Here is a 23,224-nt window from a genome sequence, read left to right on the forward strand (position 1 = left end):
TGGGACAGCTGTCCTCACTGTCCCACAAGCTTCAGCCCCTAAATTCACCAGGTAAAAGAGACACCCAATACGCCTAATTGGTTCCCTTTACCCAACCAGGAGTAGTACCCAGGAAATATGAATGCTATTGGTAGCGCAGAAAGATGAACAAGACATGGCATTTTATAATTTAACAACAAATGAATTAAAGTTCATTTAATAGAAGAGATGTTATATCTTATAATTAATCACTACTCTACCCCTTCTAAATCCTATTCCCACCCACAAGATGTAGCTTCCTCAGTCCCTAAGGCCCTGTCTCTATCTCAGATAGGGCTGTGTGAAATTGGCCTCTCAATATTCTCCACCATATTTGTGGGCAGAGAAATTTGGGAGACAATTTCATTGCATTGCATTGCATTGCATTTTATTTCTATACCGCCCAATAGCCAAAGCTCTCTTCAAGCTCTCGGTTCAATTTCACTGAATTTCTCCAGGGGGAGGAGAAATTCTGAACTATTTCTCCCAGGTAGGCTTCCCATTGGCAGGGCTTGTAGCACAGCTTCTTTCTTTTTTTCAGAAGCGGGTTTGGGTTTTTCATACTGCAACAGCATCAGCCGTGTTGGCAGACTGGTGCCCAGTTTGCATTGCCCACAATGCAGGTATGAGTGAGCAGCAGCGTTGTATCTAGCTGAAGGGAAGAGGTAGAGTTAGTGCTGAGCCAAAATCTGTCCTCCAGTTTCCTAAAAGTTTTCTTCCCCCATGAAAGAGGCTTCCATTGTTCTGCCTCATTCTCAGGGTGTTTTATCATTCTTTTTTGTGGCATTTTTCAGCTACCTAATCACTGCTACCCTCCCAGGCTGCCTGCACCTCCTGATCTGAAAAGGCCCTATGGGAGGAATTACCTCATGACACCTTCCACTGGGCATTAATCGAAGTGTGGGAAGCTGAGGAGCCCACAGGCTGCCAGAGATATGATTGTACAAGGAAAAATGGGACATTTGCACTCACTCCTCGGCCACCTCCTAAGTAAGGTAAGCCCAAGGAACCCAAACCCAACCCATGAGAATTTCTCTGACATTTCTTCATCATTGAATTTCTTTTCAAAAGGAATTTCTCTTCTATCAAATTGAATGGGAATGGTAAAAAAAAAAAAAAAAAGTGGGAGAAATTTTTGGCACAGCACTAATCTCAGATATCTAGATCTAGATGTCTGAGCATGTACAGTTTTTCAAGTTAGACTCACTTCAATCATAGCACCATCATGATTACAGGAATAAAAGGGAGATTTCTACTGCTGCCCTGATGCCCCTCACCACCTGCCACTCTGTGGATAGTATCCCTCCCCCCAGCAGGGCTCTGGACTTCAGCCCCAAGGTCCAGGCCTAGTTGGACCACTGAGCATCCCAAACCCACCTCGCACTAAGGCCACCTCTGCAAAATTGGCTCTGGAAGGGCTATTCTTCAGTGATTCCAGGACTCTCTATTTGACTTGGTGGTGGAGTTTCCCCAAGGAACAACAGGGCAAGAGTGTATTGGCCCCAGGCATGTAGTTTTAGAGAGATTTAGAGATCCACAACGCTCTCTGCTTTGGTTCATTATTAGTGCAATTCTCTTGCAAGGTGGGCCTCTTGGCTGGTAAGATGAGACAAAGGTTGATATCGCTGCCTCAGCACATTCCATGCTAATGAGCTCTGGTATCTTATCAGAGTCTCAGATGTGCCTAGGAAGTGGAGCTCTGTTTGTCTTAAAGCTACAGGTGTCTGTGCTGGGAAAGTTCTGATTGTTTTCCTCCTGACCAAGCACTGTCAGTCTGTGCTGGGAAAGTTGCAGATGAACGCTAATTAACGCTTGCTTCTGTCATGCTACCTCACTGCTACCATGTATGGTATAAAATCTATCTTACTCCATGGCTCTTGGTTCAGACAAGCTGTCTGATCCAACCACTGGGTACACCTGTGCACAGTAAGTACTCAATAAAGTCTCCTTGTAAGCAAACCTGGATCTGGCTTATCACTATCTCAGCTCCTCCAAACCTTAGCAGCCCACGGCTGGGGCATACAAAGAGATAGCTATAAATCACAGTACTTGCAGGCAGTTTGGAATCCTAGCTCATAGGCACACTCCCCATGCCATGATCTGTACCTCCCTTAGGAACCATACTCCAAGGAACATAATTACACCTCCAAGATGGTGCTGCTCATCCGTTTGGAAACAACTGACTGAACTGTGACCCTCCACTCTGAGGCTTCGACATGGACTCAAGCTAAGGCCTGACTCTTGATGTGAGAAAGGACCCATCAGATCAGCCTTCTGCTTTCAAAGAAAGCTCACAGGGATTCCAGCTGTTAGCAATGCCTTTTGCAGAAAACACTCCTCCATATCCCTTCAGATGAAGGGGCCAGTACAAAAGGGTAAAGGGGAAACGGAGGACATTTGGTAGTGGTGGTGTTTTAATTACAGGAAGGAATTTGCTTCAGGACTATGTAAATCAAACACACTTTTTAAAGTCTCCCACAAAATGGGGGGGTCATTTAGAAAGGGCAGAGGCTGCAATTGCCTCACCCCCACCTCACAAACTAGACTAATGATGAGCAGAACTGGATCTGCTACCAAGAAGTGACCCCACAAAATGGGATAAGGGCCATTTCCAGCACAGCAGGGATAGGAGGGGGGAGTTCAATACTCCCCCAGCACTTCCGCCCCCCAACCCAGCCTTTTTTTTTTTTTTAGCTGTTTTTCTCCCAGTAGGTTCATTGACCTGAAATAAGCATCACATGTGATGATTCCTGAGCAGCGCCTATGTCTCCGGCCAATGTCACCAGTTCTGCACCCTGAGTGACAATTTCACAAGCATTTCAGCGTTCTCTGCAAGGGAGAAGGGTGTGTATGTACAGAGCAAAGCCCACAGGCAAATCAAGGGGACTGAAAACCAGCAAGCCTCCTGGAGCAGAGAAGAGAAAGAGGACAAGCAGGGCTCCATCACAGTTAGGTTGCCTGAAAATAAGTCAGTAGAAGGTCTTCCAGGACCCTGGACAGAGCACAGGGAGCGGACAGCTGGCTTGGGGGAGAGCATCTTTTCAACTGAGCCTTTTGATGCTCCCCGAGCCTAATTGTACTTCCCAGGCTCCACCCCCTTGCCGAAGAATGCGGAGCCTTAGAGCAGGGGTGGGGAACCTCGTTCAGTCCAAGGGCCAAATTCAGTTTGGGAGAAGTTCCTGGGGGGCTCATTCCAGTGGTGGGCATGGCCAGAGGCAGAAGGGGTGGTGCCAGAAATACGAGGATATTGTAACTTAAAGCTGTTACTGCCAGTAACTAAGGCTTAGAGCGGTGAAAGATCTGCACAAAAGCCAGGAAACCTGCCTTGTTTTGGGGGAAGTGGTTGGGGGGAACCCCAAAGGGCTAGATTTGGCCCCCTGGCCTGAAATTTCCCACCCCTGCCTTAAAAGGTAGTCCACCCCAGGACTGGAGCCTAGCTCTCTGTCATATCTCCATCAGCTCATGCCGGGCACACCAGTTGGTTTGCGCACTGGCTCCATGGAGTACAAGGTCCTTAGAAGTGTGTAGCCCCTTGCCAGAATTGGGCTCCAGGGCTCCGGTTTCTGGCATCTTGCGCTTGGGGGTCTGCTGTTCTGTGGCGATGCTCAAGCTCAGGGCCTCCTCCATCAGCGCCTCCACCTTTGTATCCAGGTCACTGCTGGACTTTGAGGCCCTGACAGGGGGAAATGATTGTTTGACCCATCCTGATAACATTGCTGTAGTCCCCTAGTTGACAACTTTTTTTCTTTTCTTTTAAACAGGGGCCCTATTTTGAGCTGAGCAAAAGCTGGCGAGAAGGAAACATTGGCTCCACAAGCCGAGACACATAGGCAAAGGGCTGCTTAACCCCCTCCTCCCCAGTGTGAATAGCAACAGAGGCTTTGGAAGGCTCCTGCCCTTTTTTTGATGCATGGGACAAAAGATGGGCCAATGGAAAGGAGCAGCAGAGGGGCATGAACAGCAGAGGGTTCAGCCAGTGTCTCCATTACTGTTCACACTGGGGCTAAAAACCCAGAGTGTCAGGATAAAGTGAGATTGTTCCCTTTGGACAGGGGATGCTGTGGGAGACCAGATGAGATGTGCCTGTGGGGCAGATTGAGCTCTCAGGCCGCTCATCGTCAATCCCTGCTATAATTATTAGGAGGTATAAAAATGAAAGAAACATCAAATGCTCTTAACATGTACTGCTTTTTGCAATTTCAATATGTACCCAAGAGAAGGCTGCTGAATCTCTGCCCACCACATGCACACGCACACGCACACACTCATGCACACGTGCGCACACACATGCACACTCTCGCTGCTATCGTTCACTTGAACTGTGACCTGGCAGCCATAGAAATCTAGCCAGGGTTGAAAATAGGCTTACAAAAACACATTCATAATGGGCAAGGATCAGCTGCTGTCAGGTATCCATGTCATGCAAAGAACGACAACAAAGAAAGAGTCTTTTGTCTGACTCTTCCTGCTGCTCCTTTTCTTTTGCAGCCAAAATGGAGCCACCTTCATTTTGGGCAATGCAGCTTCTATTCTTATACCAGGGAGTTTCAGATTTAACACTGTTCTGTTCAGTGACCTCCTTTCTCTCCATTACCCAGCTGCCAGTGAACTATTCCCCCCCCCTTTCCTTTTTGGCGCTCTTGTTTAATTCATTCTTCCAACTGCAGATGCTGCCCTGATACTTGAACGGGGGCAACAACGTACTTCAAATCATTTTTCACTGGGAAAAGCTTCAAGCAAACAAGAAATTGCCTGGCACAGTCATCATGATGTCCTAATGACCAAGACTCTATCTTAAAGGCAGTAAGCACATTTTAAATATATAACTCCACATTGCAAATTGCAATGTGGGATTGCAAATTGAATTTCCATAATTCATGGCTAGTGAGTGCTCATGATTTAGTTAGATTGTTCTTTTAAAAGTAAAGTGGGGCGGGGGAGAGAAACCAGCATAAATATGCCAACCAGAATCGGATTCTCATAATATTTTGCAGTGACATGCCAGATTACAGTAACATCCCAGAGTCATAACAGCAGCCTCCACATAGGAAGCAAGCCTTTAACTCTTAGCTCTACTGGTTAAAATAGGTCACTGTCCATTAATCAACTATAGCTTTAGAGTGCACTCTTACAGGACAGATGCCCAATGGACGGAGGGCTGCATTTTGGTCTCTGAGCCTGTCTAGTGTACTCACCTGGGGATGGGAACTGGGAACTTTCTGGATCCATGTCCTCTCCTCTCAACTCCACACCCACCAGCATGCCCCCTTTCCTCCCTCCCCATCTTTTTCTGAGGTCACAACACCTACCTTGGGAGAGGAGCTGCCATGGAGCTCTCTATGGCAGCTCGGAGGCATGGGGGGTAGGTGGGGCAGAGGAAATCCCCACTCTGATTCCCCCCCTCAGGTTGTAGCTCTATCCACAGCCTTGGGAGATGGGGGTAATTCCCCACCTCCTGTGGCCCCTCAGACACAGTCTAGGGGCAATAGGATTGCTCCCTTCATTGATTAAATCAGACTGATTAAAGTTTGCAGCCCTGAGTCACAGCCCAAGGCAGCTGCAGCGTGGCTGGGAGAGAAGCACATACACAGCCGTAAGGGGGTTGACCATTTGGACTGCCTCCAATCACCCAGTCGAACAGGCAGGCTGCATTTCCATTTAAGACCCATTTGCCTGTTCAGTGGGGTCATCAGCCACAGTAAAAACTTCACTGCACAGCTCTGGTGACGTATGCACAACTCAGTTTATACAGTGGCTATTGCTATCAAGAATTCTATCCCTAGTTACAAGTGACTAAGAAGATTTGTAGTCCAGTTAGGTCGCAATCCTATTCAGATAGGCGGCCACCTCTGAACTTGGAGGCAACCGCCTATCCAATGCAGGGCAGGAGAAGCACGAAGGGGATCATTCCCTCCACGCTCCTCCTGCCCTGCATTTTTGGCTAGACAGCCGATTGTGGCTGGCTAGCCGCGGGAGGGCTGAGCAGGGGAGGAGGCTGCCGTATGACACATTGGATGTGTCGTACAGGCATTTCCGCCCTCCCCACCCTGGAACGCCCCCCAGACACACCCCTTTTTGGCCACTCTGTGCTCCTCTTGCGAGCACAGAGGACAGGGCTGTTCCACGCTGCCTCAGAGGCAGCATGGAAGTGGGGGAAGGTCAGTTCTCTGGGAACCAACCTCGGAGTGCGGCTCCGAGGTCGGTTCCCAGAAAATCAGATATCCTATGGCCATCTAGCCGCTGTCTAGCAGCCATAGGATTGCTCCCTTAAAGGCTGATTAGTTTTGCAATGCTCATGTTCATTAACAAGCGGGGTGTTAAAGACAGATGCAATGACCCAAGACCCAAAAGCTCTTGCTTTTAAAACAAACAAACAAACAAACAAACCACCATTCTTCTTGGACTGCCATAATGTTCTGAATGCTGACTCCTAGGTAAACCTTCTAATGATTTCTGGTCATTTGAGAGAAATCATTGGTCTCCAAGAACCATTTAGCAACTGCTGTTAGGGCCAGACCTTCCTCCAAGCATGATAGCTTATTAATTTGCAATGCTTACCAGCAGATTTTGGAAGTACCATCAAGGTTCAGAAATAGATCTATTAGTTGGTCTGTTATTATGTATCATTATCACCTTGGTGGGTGCCATTTGGCTTTTCTGCCTCTGGCACCAAAACATCTGCTTATGATTATTCATACACATATAAGAAATAATTTTTCCAACTAGATTTTTGGCGGCTGCCACCTAGTGGCCAATTTGTAATGGAGGTTGGGTGAAACCATCAATTTCAATCTCAGTTTCACTCAGGTTCTCATTTTTCCACTGCTATGTTTGTTCCAATCCATCCCATCATATTTTTTTCATCCACACGAAAATTTGTATGAATTTTCATGCACATTTTTCAAAATATACATATTTTTATACACATTTTTTCAAATGTACATATTTTTGTGCACATCTTTTCAAATGTACGCATTTTTGCAAGTGATTTTTCCATTGAATAAAGCATTTTTGTGTACATTTTTCCAAATATAGACATTCTTCATACATACTGTTTCAAATGTACTTTTTTCTTTGCAAACTGCATTGCAAGCTTTGGGAAAGTATGGATTTCGAAGTCTAACTGGGTGCTGGTTTGCATTTCTGTTTGGGAAGTGAACATTTGGTAAGTTTGCATCAAAATACAAACCAAATAAATTTCTCACTCATCCCTACTCGTAACACCAATGAAGATCCGCCCCCCCCCCAAATTCCAAGACTCAAGAAGTAATTTCGCTTACTTATAACTGAAAGTGTCACAAGAACATGAAGTACCAACGCGCTGGATCAGACTGAGGTCAGGTAGTACAGCAAAAGCTGGTGTCTTTGAACACTGGAACATTTTGTGATATTTGCGGGGGGGTCAGATTTGCTGAGTGGCAATAACATGGGAGCTAACAGATGTCTGCTATTGGGAAGATAAAAATCTTTTTCTTTTTATCTTCCTAGGCTCCCCCTGCCCATCATCATAGAGCAGGGGTGTTGAACCTCAGGCCCATGGGCCAAATCCCACACAACTGGGACCCCAAAATGGCCCTCCAGGGTTTCCCAGGTAGCCACCCACCCTTTCCCCTAGCCCTAGCCCTTTCCCCCAACCATCAATTGTTTGGTGGTCTCCCAGCTTTTGTGGACTTTATTTCCATTGTAAAAGGTTGAAATGCCTCTAGTAAGACTTAATTACTGGCAGTAAGAGGTTTAAGCTATAATTAAAGCTACAGCTTTAAGCATAATTAAACTATGGAAGTTGCTACCACAGGATGTAGTGATGACCACCAATTTGGATGGCTTTAAAAGGGGGTTGGACAAATTCCTGGAGGAAAAGCCTATCAGTGGCTACTAGTCCTGATGGCTATGTGCTACCTCAGTATGAGAGGCAGTGAGCCTATGTACACCAGTTGCTGGGAAACATGGGTGGAAGGGTGCTGTTGCACTCGTGCCCTGCTTGTGGGTTCCTGGTCGACAGTGGGTTGGCTACTGTGTAAACAGAATGCTGGACTAGATGGACCCTTGGTCTGATCCAGCAGGGCTTTTCTAATGTTCTTATGTTCTTAATACGATAGTATTTTGGCATTTCTGGAATTCTGGGCCCTGCCCCGATTGCCTCTAGCCCTAACCACCACTGGAATGTGACCCCTGGAAGGATCTCCAACCTGAATCCAGCCCTTGGGCTAAAAGAGGTTCAGCACCTCTCTCATCGAGAGAAGACTTGGCTACTCCCCAACTAAAGGAAGGGTTCAGCGTGGTAGAGCCCGTGCTTTGCATGCAGAAGGTCCCAGGTTTGATCCCCGGCTTCTCCAGGTAAGGCAAGAAAAGAATCCAGCCTGAAACCCTGGAGAGCCACTGCCAGCCGGCATCAACAGTACTGGGCTAGATGGACCAAGGGTCTTACTCGCTATAAGGCAGCTTCCTATGTTCCTAAGAAGACTTCCTCTCTAAACAACAAAGCAGCGGGGAACTCTGGGGTATCACAAAATGTAAGAATGCACATTATCTGTGTGGAGAAAATGGGTGGTGGAAAGCAATGTGCTTATGCAGAGAAATGGTGTGTCAACTAGAGTTGCAATGAATTTGCTCCCAGAAATCCTTCTCTCCAAATTTTGTTGTGAAATATTCACACCTGAAGTTCTCTGGATATTCAGATATTTGTTGACCATGTGCCAGAAACTTTCTATGCCATCTTTGATATCTCATCATGCTTGAATTATTTGATTTTGATATTTCATTTCAAGACTGCATATTTGACAGCATTTGATAGTGGACATGAGCTTTTTCAATCCCACTGATTTCAATGTGAAGGTTTTAAGAAAATGCTTAAGGCTACAACTGAAATCAATGGTACTTAGAAGGTTAGGGATGGATGAGAATTTTGTTTTTGCTCACAGAACATGTGACTGTGTCCCTGTTCAAGGCTCCAAAGGACGAGCAAGGATGAGCACATGTCTGCTGAAAATATTCGCAAATTGTCCAACACATGCGCACACTTGTCTCATTCCAGATTCCCGGTTTGATTTGTACAAATGTCCTAATTAGCACAAATTTCTCAGTTGACTGCATCAGTCCCATTTTAATATATGGAGGAAATTTGCACAAATTTGGGGAGATAACTATTGGGGCACATTACACATTCAATATCCCATTTTGGAACTGTTATTTCCTGCTTTTCATTCCTCATTATCAAATGTCATTGTGTGCCCTATGAGGTATAAATGAGCAAGAGGGATATAGCGTCACCATGATGGGATCGTAATGATATGACACAAGGTGTAGATTAGACCTAGGTTGGGGAAAGCTAGCATAAATCATCTTATTCAGAAGCGTGCCTGAAAGTTGTTCTCAGGGATCTAGTTCAGTTCAAGCTGTGTCATACTAGGAGCCATGCTATCTTTCTATGATTGTACAAAGTTTTATTAGAGAAATAAAGACAGACATATACCTGAAAATTTCACAAAGGTTTAAATAAGAAGGAAAAGCTCTCTCTGTTATATGTTCCACTCATTCACCTCAGTCTGCTTTTTGTAACTAGAGTATTGTGATCCCAGAAGTCATAAAATGGAGAGACAAAAGCCCTATTCAAGTGTTCTGTAGATGAATAGGGCAAGCACACCTGCTAGCTCCACCTTTCTCCATCACATTTGTTGCCCTCTACTCATGGAGGGTGATGGTCTGAATAGGAGAATCTTCTGTATCCACTGGATTTTATCTCAATGCCATTTGTGTTTTAGATTATGACCCTGTGGGATAGCAAACTGGATTTTAAAAAAAATGTTTGTACCAAAAAAAATAATCTGTCAGGGATGGGCCTCAGAGGCAGCGTGGAACAGCCCTGTCCTCCACGCTCGTGAAAGGAGTGCGGAGTGGGCGGAAAGGGGCATGGCTGTGGGCGTTCCAGGGCAGGGAGAGCATAGCTGCCAGTACGACACATCCCATGTGCCATACAGCAGCCTCCTCCCCCACTCAGCCCTCCCACAGCTACACAGCCGCAAAAAAGCTGCTTTTTTGTCTATCCAAAAAAGCAGGGCAGGAGGAGCACAGAGGGAACGATCCCCTCTGTGCTTCTCCTGCCCTGCTTTGGATAGGCAGTCACCTCTGAGTTCGGAGGCAGCTGCCTATCTTGATAGGATTGCGCCCTTACCTGTTCTGCTAAAAGCCCGGCTGCACTCTGAAACTACTCCTGAACCTGTGACCTCTGTTGAAAAATGTCAGCCTCTTTTATGCCTCAATTAGTAACAATAAGTATAACATTAAATATTTACTGATTGGCCCTTTGTCCAATGACATCATAATGGTATTTGTGAGATACTATAAGATGGTGGGAGATAAGCCTATTAAAAAAATCCCTGGGTTAGATGCGCAAATAAGGTTGCCACATGGCCAGAATTTTACTGGCCTGACCAAACATTCATTGTCTCTAAATATCCAAACTCTTCCATGTCTGGTTTTCTGCTTCTAATGTATTCAAGGAAATGAATACAATAGAGAGAGCCAGTGTAGTGCTGTGGCTAGAGTGTTGGACTGGGAGCCAGGAGATCCAGGTTCTAGTCCCCACTCAGCCATGGAAGCTCACTGGGTGACTTTGGGCCAGTGACAGATTCTCAGCCCGGCCTACCTCACATGGGTGTTGTTGTGAGGATAAAATGGAGAGGAGGAAGATTATGTACGCTGTCTTGGGTTCCTTGGAGGAAAAAAGGTGAGATATAAATGCAATAAATAAATAAATAAATGCTTGTTCATTGTTTTTATGCCTTTAGCAATTTGTTCCTCAAATTCCTTCTTTCCTTGCCTTATCATGAACTTGTATTTGTTTTGCAGGAGTTTGTGCTCTTCCATTTCTTTTTAGCTGATTAGTCAGGCCTTAGTTGATTAATCAGGCTCAGCCCAGCACCTATTTTCTGTGCCAAGACTCAACCCCAGAGCATATGAAATCAGAACAGAGGAAAATGTCCTTGAGCATGAGAGGAGTGCATTTCTTTCACCATCAAATAGAGTTTTTCCACATCCACAATCAAATGTCCTTTTGAACTCCTAAAAATGTAAGCACCTTAAAAGAAGTATTTAAAATTAAGTACTTCCCCTCCCACCCCTTAAGTTCAGAGAATTGCTGCATTTTTCCCAAATGGAGATCAACTGACATCCTAACCCTTAGAAACCCCGAGATGGCTGTTCCTTTGTAGGTTCTCTGTGTCTCAAGCAATTAGCATCTGTATGCCTCATTAGGATAAATGGAATTAAGGCCTTGGAAAGCAGCCCTTTTGTCTGAGTGTTGATTTTGGCTATTGGAGAATTCAGTAGGCAACAGAGGCACCCTGACATATACTTGATAAATAACAAAACAATTATCAGCAGTCAATAAACCACATGGGTTTATTTGAGAAAAGACCCAGTCCTGAATTATAGGGCCCAGGGACAGCAGTGGACCTCCACAGTGTCAGAATTCACTAACCTAACCATTGGACTGAACCATGAAGCACCTTGTATAGCTCCTTTAGAGGTCTGACTGGTTCTGACTGAAACCCAGAGCGGATTCACCACGCCTCTGACATCAGAGTCACCAGCCTCCACTGATGTAGCTGTGTCTGAGAGAACCGTTAACTAGAGAGAGAGAAGCACTTGTTTTATATATTACCACAGTTCTCTCTCTCTCTCTCTCTCTCTCTCTCTCTCTCTATATATATATATATATATATATTACATGTAAGTGTCAAATAATGCAAATAATATTCTAGAACTTAATTAACAGTGATACCACACCTTGACATCACAATATTTGGGCACTGAAGGATTAATTATAGTGCTGTCAGATAATGAGAAAGCAATTACCAGGCACACTGTCATCATGAAGCAGTCTGTGATGAAACATAGACCTTTAATGAAAGTAAGAAGTTAATGAAGAAATGTCAGAAGTTTGGGGTTTTTTTTATCAAGATGCTTCTTAATAAAGTGTCCCACCAATTTCTGTGGTCTCTCCTCATATTCCTCTAGGACATCCTGAGAGCTGGTAATTTGGTCACCTTGAAGGCGATTCAGGAGTGTGACACATACCACAGCACCTAGAGATTCATAAAACCAAAAGGCAAAGAGAAGGATCCACAACATTACTTCAAAGAACACAGAAGAGTTGAAGAAGCCTAGTGTTAGTATTTCTCATCTCCTGCTGGGCTACTATTCACCACTAAGTCAGTCAGATTTTTTCCCCCCTTTTTCCTTCACTGGGAAGGATCCAGCGGTGTCTGGCTGCTAGCGCTATTTACATTGCACTAAAAGAAACCCAACATTTGCGCAACATCAGTACCTCTTGCAGGAGCAATGGGTTTCCTGGGAAACCCGTCATGCAAGCACTGTTGACTTTGCGCACGTGCTGATTTCTACTAGCAGAGTGTAAATAGCCTAGCAGCCAGACACTGTTGGATCCTTCCCATTTGTTCTTTTTATGTTTGTTAGATTGTAAACCACTCTGGTGGGGATCTGTGGATTTATTCTCTGCATAGCACTTAGTAGAGCTGTAAGTATCATGATACTAATACTATGGGTAGTGTCCTATTGTGCCCATGCGCTTGTGGGATCCACCATTTGTGCAACAGGACTTTGGCGCTTCTAAAAATAACTCCAATTAAGTGCAAGTGCTTGTTTCTGGAATGGGGCAGGTCAGCAGAGTTCACAGAGTTCACAGAAGGGAGTTCTGGTGACCTGTCCCAATTTGGAAACAAGTGTTTCTAGTTGCTGGGGTTGCTTTTAGCCCTGTTGCCCAAGCGGTGAGTCCCAGGAGCACAACTGAACCAAAGCAGCCCTGTTGGATACTGCCCTAATTATGCTACTACTAATAATAATTTTTGATGGCATGAAAAGATTCCTCAGGATTTTAACCTCTTGGTCATCTTCCAGACTTGGATGCAAAACTGGGGAGCGGGGAGGAATCCTCAGACATACAAGTCTTGAGCTCATAAGGAGTGGTCAGCCTGGGTAAGAGAAGGTTGAGCAGGGATGTGGCAATAAGTGTGAGATAATCAGTTTGTGAAATGATCAGTCTGAAAGGTGATGTGGCAGCAGGTTTGAGTTCTTCTGAGGCCTCCAACCTGAAATGTCATTCGTTCATGAGTTCCTTCTTTTTGAAATTCAGTGTGTGTGTGTGTAAATACCCAAGTATAAAGTATGCAAGTGGTGTGTCAAATGTGAATCATCACATGTGCGTGATGGTCATGACTCTGCAGGCATGTGTTTTACAGTGAAATGGGGATAATAATACATTAAAGATCAACTCACATTTGACTCACTGCTTGTGCAGTGTGCATTTGGGTATTCACACCTGCTTATAAAAGATCTCATAGGAAGCAGCCATCAATCTAATCTTCTAAAGCAGGGGTAGTCAATCTGGTGCCCTCCCATAATCCCTACCTATTGGCCATGATGTTTGGGGCTTATGGGAATTATAGTCCAAAACCATTTGAAGGCACTGTTCTAAGGGAACGTTCACACATGAGATTGAAACTAGCTTTGACTGAAATTAGTTCAAAACCGATGCAAAATGCAAAAATTTTATTGGTGAGAATTCACATTTGCTACTCTTTGGCATTCTAACATGCATTAACAATAACATTTGAAAGGCTCAAAGATGCATTTAAGTGTCTATGTGAAAACACCCTAATGCTGCAATCCTAGATGCTCTTAGCAGGAAGTCAGCCCTATGACTTCTTTCTGAGTAAATATGTTTAGATGGGGTTGTAAGAAAACCACTGGTATAGCTAACCAGAATTCAGCCTTTTAATAAACAGGCCACACTTTGAATTGGATACTAAAATAAATAAATAGCTGATTTAGAATTGCCAGCCCACACCTGATTTAATCAATGTTTAAATTTCCCCTTCCATAAGGAAGCACAGAAAGTGCGGTTCAGGCCCTAATCTGCCTCCATTAATTATAGGTTAATCTTGACAGAAAAAAATAATCTATACTAATCATAGCTTATTCTTGATTTTATTTATTTTTGGTGTTTATATGACACTTTCCAAGGTTCATTTTAACCCAAAATATAGGGCTGCCACCATTTTTGTGGACCAAGACTCTGTGCATTTAATAGCTGCCTGAAAGGGAGAAGTTCAATGGGTGAAAGGTTTTTTGTTTTGTTTTTTACAATGGTATAGTCAACCCGAGTGGATTAATCAGAATTGTATGCATGCAGTTACCTTTGATGCCACTCAGATTGCACATGGCTGCTATAATGGCAGATTCCATTTCAATATTTTTTACTCCAGCCTCATTAGCTGCCTTTAAATATTTCATTTTTTCTTCTTCTGTGTATGAGCAGATTGCACCATCCAGGCGAGCTTGACCTACAAGTGCATCAAATACACATGGAAGCCTCCATAACAGGACCCCAGAGACTTGTGACACGTGATCAGCCCAACTGGTTGCCTTACTCATATCCTACTGCTACTGCCAGACACGTCACTTGTGTGAGCCAAAGGAGGCATTTAGTTTAGTTCTTCAGAAAGGAAGCAGGTGGGAGGAGTTAGGAGCTGGTGGCAGGCTTATGGGTCCAGGTAGGAAGGACCGTAGCTCAGCAGTAGAGCGCCTGCTTTGCAAGCAGAAGTTCCCAGGTCCAGTCCCTGGCATCTCCAAATAGGACTGAGAAAGAGCCTTGTCTGAATCCCTGAAGAGCCACTGTGAGTCAGCACAACACTACTGAGCTATATGGACCAATGCTGGACTTGGTAAGAGGCAGTTTGCTGTGTAGCAGAATAGCGGGAAACCACCCATGGGCACCTTTCCCCATTCCCTCCAACAGTCAGATCTGACAGTGCTGCTCATCTTACATATACACACACTCATGCACACACACATACACATGCATGCATGCGCACACACGTACACACACACGCATACGTATACAGATAAAGTTACAATCCAAAATACCATTCAAGCACATTTCAGGAAAGAGGAACCTCTGACCCATGGAGTCCACTTGGATCCCTCCAGGGGGCAGTGCTTACTCAAGCCCCAGCCCCCGGAAGAATCCCCTCTGTAGGGAGGCCCCTTAACGTGCTGCTCACCCTCCCAATTGGGAGGGGGAGAGGCACCCAGTAGAATCCCCACTGATAAGATTCCCCGTAGCACACTGCTCTAAGGGGCAATCCCCGACTGAGGAGGCCCAAGGGAATCCCCACTGTTATCTCTGATCTGTGATCTGAGATAATGGTGGGGGATGTGGTGCTGGGGACTCAGCCAGCACTGGGAGGAACAGCTCCTCCCAGTGCCGGCCGAGTGCCTTTCTCCATGCCTCTCAGCACATAGGCAGGCAAAATGGATGGATGATGTCAGTGGGCGTGGCCATCCCACTGATGTAATTTGGTCCATGGAAGGCCCCGTGGGGGCAATTTGCCCCCTCCACAAACTGGTTCTCCATCCCTCATCTACTCTGTCAGATACTTGAAGTATTATCCTCAGTTGGCAGTAGGGATGTCCGGATTTCATGAAATCCGTCCCATGTGTGTTTCATGGATTGTGCGGTGTCATTCATTCCAGTGTCCATTCACAGAGGGATTCGATTTATTTTTGTTATGCAGAAAAATATGCAAATAATTCTGTAAGAGGGTTCGCAACAATGTATGTAATTTGCATTAGTACGTCACATTTAGCGTATTGTCCCCCATTCCATTCCACTTTTCCCTGCGATTATTTACCAATCTCAACAGAAACGTGTGTATTTTCCTATGATTAAACTTGCATAAATTTCAGGAAAGTAAAAAAAAAAAAAGAAATCCAAAAGTCAACAGACTCCACGCGACCTGAGGGGACTGGTCTGCAGTGGATTCCACAGGTCAGATACTTAAAAATCCAAGCTCCTTTTAGTCTGGCTCAAATTTCTCCAGCACCTCTAGTTGGCAGGCAGATATACACATGGATGTTGGCGGGGGTGTGTGTGTAAAAAGTGGGGTTAGATGGCAATGGAATGCAAAAAGTACAGTCTGTGACAAAGCAACTGGAGCTTGAATGTATGCAAAATAGGGATAGTGACTATTAGCAGCAGCAGTAATTGACGATAAAGGATCATCTCAGCATGGCTGAGTCAACTAATACCTGTACTTGGACAGGAAACCATTCTCTCTATTCAGACTCAAACAAATAGAATCCAATTTTGTTATCAAGCACATACACATAAGAAGTCACACTGACTTCAGTGCATCTACTCCATATCTTATATTGGGTATCAAGGCCTCTAACCTTGACGTTCAGTTTGTTGAATGTAGGTGTGCAGGTTTTACTCAGTTGGAGCAGGACCTCCTTTATCTGAATAGTTCAGATTATGGTTATGACATATTCAGGTTACGACAGGATGTGCCTGATTCCCCTGTTTTCCCTCATTCATTGAACCCGACATGTTTAACTCAGCTTCTGAACACCCAGATATTTTGCCTGCCCACAGAATTATTCAGATAGGTGAGTTGCACTGTATTGGCCTTACCTTCATAGAAATCCAGAGTACACATAGTGTTCCCAATGACGGTGTTGAATTGGTGCAGCTCCTTGCCACACTCCATCAGCTCTGCAGCTATCTTCTCATCCAGGTCTGTCTTGCGAATGACTGGCTTCCCCAGGATAACCTGTTCTAACTGAGGCTTGAAGGAGGCATTGACAGCCTGTCTGGTAATCACCACAGATCCTGGCTCCAGCCCTATTCCCCCCCCCCAAAAAAAAGCATGACATTTTTCACTCTGTCTGCTTGATGCACGTGATGCATCTTAAAAAAAAGAGAAGAGAATATTTATGGCCCAAACTAGACATTAGGCTGATTGACTGCCAACCTGCATCTCCTCCCTGCATCTCCCAGGTTAACATCTTCTAATGAAAGAAGGCATGTGACCTGATGCCGTTACATCAGTGCCGCCATGCCCAAGAGGGAGCCAGTGAAGTAGAACAGGCAAAGAGATGCTTGAATGTGTTTGTGCCACTCGCCATGTCACACGTCTTCTTTCAGTTTTGCATTTTAAACTTCAATCATAGTACCATCATGGTTACAGGAATAAAATGGAGTTTGCTTCTGCTGCCCTGATGCTCCCATTGCCTGCCACTCTCTGGGCTTTGGCCCTAAACTCTGGCCATAGCTGCACCACTGGTCAGGTCAGTCCCCATAGCCACAAGCCCAAGGACAGTCCAAAATTGCAGGCAGCTGTGTTGATCCATATCCACAAACCAGTTCTAGCTGTTTTCATCTCCACCAGGAGCAGGTCTTCCGTAAAGCTAACGGGCCTTAATTGCCCAGTCCAGGCCAAACCACCACAAAATACTTGGCATTTCAATGGGGAACAATATATTGTTGCAGGGGAAATCATCTCATCCCAGCTACTGTGAGGATTGCAGCTTAGCTCAGAGAGAACAGGAAATTCTGAGGGGCGTGGCAGGTGACGCCAGCATCCCTGCTAATCCGAAAAGTGCTGGTGCGGCATCCCTACGAGTCCTGGCTCCGCTGCACCACTGCATCTAAGCATCACAATCGCTAGCTGTGAAAACACTTATTGTAAAGGAGGGAGGGAAGGACTGAAGAGAAATACCTATTCCACCAGATGTGCCAAGGCGAATGATGATGACATCGGTACACTTGGAATGATACAGCAGCTTGATGACCTCATGCAACATAATCGCAGTGGAGGACATCCCTACCCCGTGCTGAAAAGGAACAACGGACACACAAAAAGCACCCCTCTGATCAGAATTAATATAGTATGCAGATCAGTTTTCTGCTGAACATAACAAACATCAAAAAGAGCTGTGTGTGTGTGTGTCTGTGTGTCCGTGTCTGTGTCTGTGTCAGTGTCTGTGTGTGTGTGATAGTAGCGTGGGAGATAAACCCCACAAAAGCTGGGAAACCAGAAAGCAGTTCCCTAACCAGAAAGCAGTTCCCTAACCAGAAAGCAGTTCCCTAACCACTAAACATAACAGTAAACAGAAATCACACACATTCTGGGGTATTTGACTTCCTTCCACTCCCAGCTCCAAGTCTCGTTGTATGATCGTTTTAATTAAGTTTTTGTTTTAATCTTGGTTTTATTATTGTCAGCCACCTTGAGAGCCAATTTTGGGTGGAAAGATGGGGTACACATCAAGTAAATAAACCAAACCAAATAAATAGATGGCAGAGGCATAAAGGATTCAAGGCCAGCTCTAGCCAGGTGAAACAGCTCATGTTTCACATGCAGGGTGTTGCAGGTTCACATCCAGGGTACAACCCCCTGCTAGGAAATATCGGGAGGCCCTGCACCAAGGCACACCTGAGCCAATCGGGGGAAGCACTGCATGGACCCATGGCCTTGCTCTTGCATGGGCCAAGCAGCCCTTGTGGCCCACCCTTCCCCATGGCGGCCCACATGAGCCATCCACACACACCCTACTATCTTGCCACGTGACCAGCCCCCTACTGTTTTGCCCTGCCGGGTAGAATCCCAGCAGGTCTCACTGCCCTTCCCTCTCTTCTCTCCGGCTCCTCCTCCCGCTCCCTGGCAAGATGGACATAGCTTGTGTACTTACGCTGACTGCCAGCACAGGACCTGCTTTGTACATGGCGTACCGATCTGTTGCTGCGCAGATGTTGGGCAACTCACAACCTAGGCTGCTAACTGCCAGCTTCATCATCATATAGGAGATAAAAGCTTTCATCCGCAAAGGGCTTCCTCCAGTGCATACAAACTAGTAGGAATGGCATTTTTTAAAAATAGAATTGTTAGAATACCATGCATCCTGCTGAAAGTAGATTTAGCTATTCTGAAATTGTATTATTATTATTACTACTACTACTACTACTACATCCTGCCCTTCCTTCAAGGACATTTATTGGAGGGGGCATAGCTTAGTGGTAGAGCACCGGCTTTGCATGCAGAAGGTCCCGGGTTCCATCCCCAGCATCTCCAGGTAGGACTAGGAAAGAATTCTGCCTGAAACCCTGGGGAGCCGCTGCCAGTCAGTGTTGACAATATTGGGCTAGATGGACCAAGGGTCTGACTTAGTATAAGACAGCTTCCTATGAGTATTTGATGATGCTTTAGCCTCACTACAATGTTGTAACACAGACCAAGTTAAAAGTAGGGATGTCAGAGAATTCCGCCATGGATCTCAGTGAGGCCGAATGCCAGTGCATTTGGCCCCCCACAATCCGTGGTGGAATGAAGCCCCCCCGCCCCCCCCCCCGCAAAATGGGCCTGGAACGGAGTACCTACCTGCTGCCGTCTGCACTGCATTGCGAATGGCGTCTGCGTCTGCGGCCGCCATTTGCTTCTTTCATATAGCTGTGATAGGCTACGTAAATACTTACGTAGCCTATCACGGCTAACACAGGGATGCCATTTGCGTCCCTGCGGAAACCATGATAGGCTACGTAAGTATTTACATAGCCTATCACAGCAAAACTAAGGGAACGCAAATGGCGGCCGCTGTAGCCGCCACCATTTGTGTTTGCTGTTTTGTTTTGGTTTTTTGCTGTGATAGGCTACGTAAATATTTATGTAGCCTATCATGGCAAAATACAGGGATGCAAATGGTGGCGGCTATGGCCGCCGCCATTTGCGTCCCTGCAGGCTGCCCAGCGGCTGGATGTCCAGCTGTGGCAGACCCAGCCGGTGGCTCTGCAGAATATCCGCGGAGCGGAGCCGGCCAGAGAGAATTTCGGGGGGAGGGACGGAGCGCCTCCCCCCCCCCACAAATGTCACCCTTTGAAAAGGTAAGTGACTTTCGTACATCCCTAGTTAAAAGAGAAAGGGACATGCCCAATGCCAGCGTCTCCCATTGATCTCAGCTTCCCCGAGCACACTACAAATGCATGGCAGTGGAGCTGCTGTTGTGGCAAGCAAAGCCTATTCCAAACAAAATCCTTCTGTGAGGCCCCTTCGTGTGCAGAGGAGCAGGCCTGGGATTGCCCTGCTTGCAGCATGAAGGCCACAGCACAGATACCCCATATGTCAGGGCATCAGAGCCTCTAAAGGCCTGATCCATATCCATTTTGAATATACATTTCATGTAGAAATGTAGTCATTTCTACATGAGTCTTTCATCCCACACCTTTACCAGGACTTCTGCTTCTGGATTCTTTGCAGGATTAAGATCAGCTCCCTTACACATGCTCTTTTCGGGGGCAGGGGGGCGTCTTTCTCTGCTTTTGTATATGTTTCATTACACAACCATGAGACTCTCATTCCGCCATTTCTAAATAACACCAGACTTTGTATGTTAGGAAAAAAAAAAACGTGATAATGGTTGCAAAGACTGGGAGAGACCCTGGAGGATGACGATTACATGTAAAGGACCCACAAACTACCAAGAGTGAGCAATCGCGAGCGCACAATAAAAGCCTCATGTAGAAAGGCTCTTGGACCCTGTACGTTTTGGAGTTTGTTTCAGAGCTAGGTATGAAACCCACCTTTGGCAGCATCTGTTGGACACATCAATGACAGCCCTGTGATCAGAAAAGCTTTAATCCTGCAACTCTTACAGGCACGCCCATGGATCAGCAGTCGGCAAACCAAGTTGCAGGAAATGTGATATTAACAGTGACAGGAGACAGAACCGCCCCAAGTGCAGGACTGTTCCTCGCTTTGTGAGCACACAGATTATGTTCCCTGTTGATCTAAAGCCTGAAGCTGTAAAATAACCAGGCACTATGCAGCATTCATCATTTAAAAGGAGATTAAGGGGAAGGGGGATCTTTTTTAAACGAGGTAACCTTACCCGCTGAGGCTACAACAAGAAGTTAATCAGTAGGGAAAGGGTCCTCTCCATCATAGCAATGAAACAGCACTTTGCCTCCCCACCCACTCCACAGCCGAACATAACGAGGCTGGGAATGAAATTAGTGAACTATGTATTACAGAGGGGAAGGTGGGAATGGTAATTGTATAAGTTTTAACATTGTAAAGCCGCCTTGAGTCCCAGTATTGGGAAAAAGGTGGGATATAAATATAGTAGTAGTAGTAGTAGTAGCAGCCACATGTTTTTTGTAATATGTAGTTCCATCAGGCTAGTAGGTGAACCTTAAGGCTTCCCTGTCCCTTGCAAATCCAATTCCATGAAAAAGCTACAGACAGTGATGGAGTTCTATGTTCTACTGTACATTCCCAATTTTTTACCATCAGAGTTGGTATCTGGCATGAGAAATGGACTCCTTTCAAGCTTCTGAAACAGTTAATCTTCCTGCACAACATTTCTTCTTACCTTTACATCTCCAAACATGGCAGGCAAATTGTGGGTACCAGTCCCGAGAGCTAAATGATACAGAACATCCTCTTTCATCATTTCAAGGTGAGGGTTGGGGACATGAATGGAGGTTTCTCTATCAATGGAGAGTAGAGTGGCATGAGTGCATAGCATGAAAATAGCTATAAAGTGAAGCAATCCGACAAGTGCAATGGACAGTTATGCCCCTTGATTATATCTCCGAAGGCTTTGATCCAACTCTGGTGTTCTTACATTGAATGTCCATCTATAATCACCTCCAGCTACAAACCAGTATCTGATTCACTGGGCTGAGGAAGTGAAGAGGCAGACATTTTTACATACCACATCAATCTCTCATGAACTATATTTCACTGGATGTCGTTCTGTTATTCGATGCATCAGAACTGGTATTCCAAGTGCACCAGCTAAATTTAAAATTTCCTACCGAGTTCTATCATGACCACGGAAGCGTCTTTGGACAGCGCTGGCTCTTCAGCTTAGAAATGGAGATGAGCACCACACCCTAGAGTCGGACACGACTGGCTGGGGACACTTTTACCTTTACTGCATTCTATATATGGCAAATGGGCCAGTCTTTATGCAAAAGAATAAATGGACACAAAGCTGCCATCAGGAATGGCAGCATTCAGAAACTAGTGGGGGAACACTTCAACCTTCCAGGATATTCTGTCAATGACCTTAAGGTGACAATTCTTGAATGAAGGAATTTCAAAGACATATGTCAACATAAAATTGGTGAAGTACAATTCATCAAAAGATTCAACTCTATTTCCTGTGGTTTCAATAGGGACAAAGGTTTCTTTTTGTGTATTTTTTTAAAGTCACACTAATATGTTAATCAACTCACCATTGCAATTATGTTCATGTCATCCCCCAACAATGTTTTGTGAATGGCAACTATTAAGGTAATTATCACTGTCTGTACTTCTTGCATTTCAATTCTTTCTAACAACATAATTTACATCTCTCCCCTGCACTTCTCAGCATATGTATATAAATCTGCCAAGTTGAAGTGAACATTTTATATGAAGTGAACAGTGTCCACAAAAACATATGCAGGAATAAATTTGTTAGTCTTTAAGATGGCATAAGACTCTGTTGTTTTTGCTGCAACAGACTAACAAGGCAACACCTCTGAGAATTCTATAGGTTAACACAGGCAGAGCAACTTGATTGCCATTTTCAGTATGTAACTTCTAGTTCCAGTCTTACATTTATATCTATCCTAACTAGTTCATATCGGTTTTTATTCTTACTTTGACATCTGCTTGCCGTTTGTCTTATTCTCAGCTGTGCCCCCAGAAGCCATTCTACTTAGACCCTAACGGAGAAAATGTAGGAAACAGAACAGTATTATCACATAGCTAGTACTATTTAAAAAGTAAGTTAAGAAGTGACAGAGGGACTTTGGTGGGAGCGTCTATACAGCAGACAATATAGCAGAGCTATTCAGACTCATAAAGTCTTCACTGAGAGCTACAAGATATGCCTTACTTTATGCAGGAATTGGGGTGACTGAGGAAGGAGTTCACAAGTGCACATTCACCACTTGATGACTGCAACTTCAGCTGACTTGCTCATGTAGAACAGCCATTGCACATTGAGAACTACAGGCTTTTGTATCCCCCGATATCACCCAACTACAATATGTTTCAACAGAGGCAGTTCACACATTCAGCCACAAGTCACTGAGTGATGAGATACCGACGACACATGTATCTGCATGTATGTATCAGCCCAAAGTTCAAATACATCATGAGAAAGCAGCTGGCAAAAGAGTGATTCACTCATTATCCCTAGAACAGAAATAGGGATCCCTTGTAGGGTGAGTTTAACCAGCCTCTAGCAATGTGGCACAAACATGGCTGAAAGTCACAGAAAGGCTCTCCAAGTCCTCACACACACTTTGGACTGGAGTTGTCATCTGCCCAACCCAACTGACACAGAAAAAAAT

At 45.1% G+C, this 23,224-nt stretch overlaps 1 protein-coding gene across 1 annotated transcript; it reads right to left on the bottom strand.

Annotated features, from left to right (window-relative positions):
* Positions 1–11,937: 11,937 nt before the first annotated feature.
* Positions 11,938–22,579, bottom strand: LOC146344596 (uridine phosphorylase 1-like). The gene is made up of 7 exons (XM_084859804.1): positions 22,527–22,579; positions 21,247–21,364; positions 18,574–18,732; positions 17,601–17,715; positions 16,514–16,723; positions 14,235–14,381; positions 11,938–12,104 (listed from the first exon to the last, which is right to left on the bottom strand). Exons 1-7 carry the CDS (start codon positions 22,577–22,579, stop codon positions 11,938–11,940), a joined length of 969 nt encoding a protein of 322 aa, XP_084715930.1.
* Between the last annotated feature and the right edge of the window lie 645 nt (positions 22,580–23,224).

This window comes from Heloderma suspectum, chromosome 5 (assembly GCF_057233095.1).
Source record: "Heloderma suspectum isolate Gila_16-S chromosome 5, 16-S_ref, whole genome shotgun sequence".
In the NCBI taxonomy this organism is placed as follows: Eukaryota; Metazoa; Chordata; class Lepidosauria; order Squamata; family Helodermatidae; genus Heloderma; species Heloderma suspectum.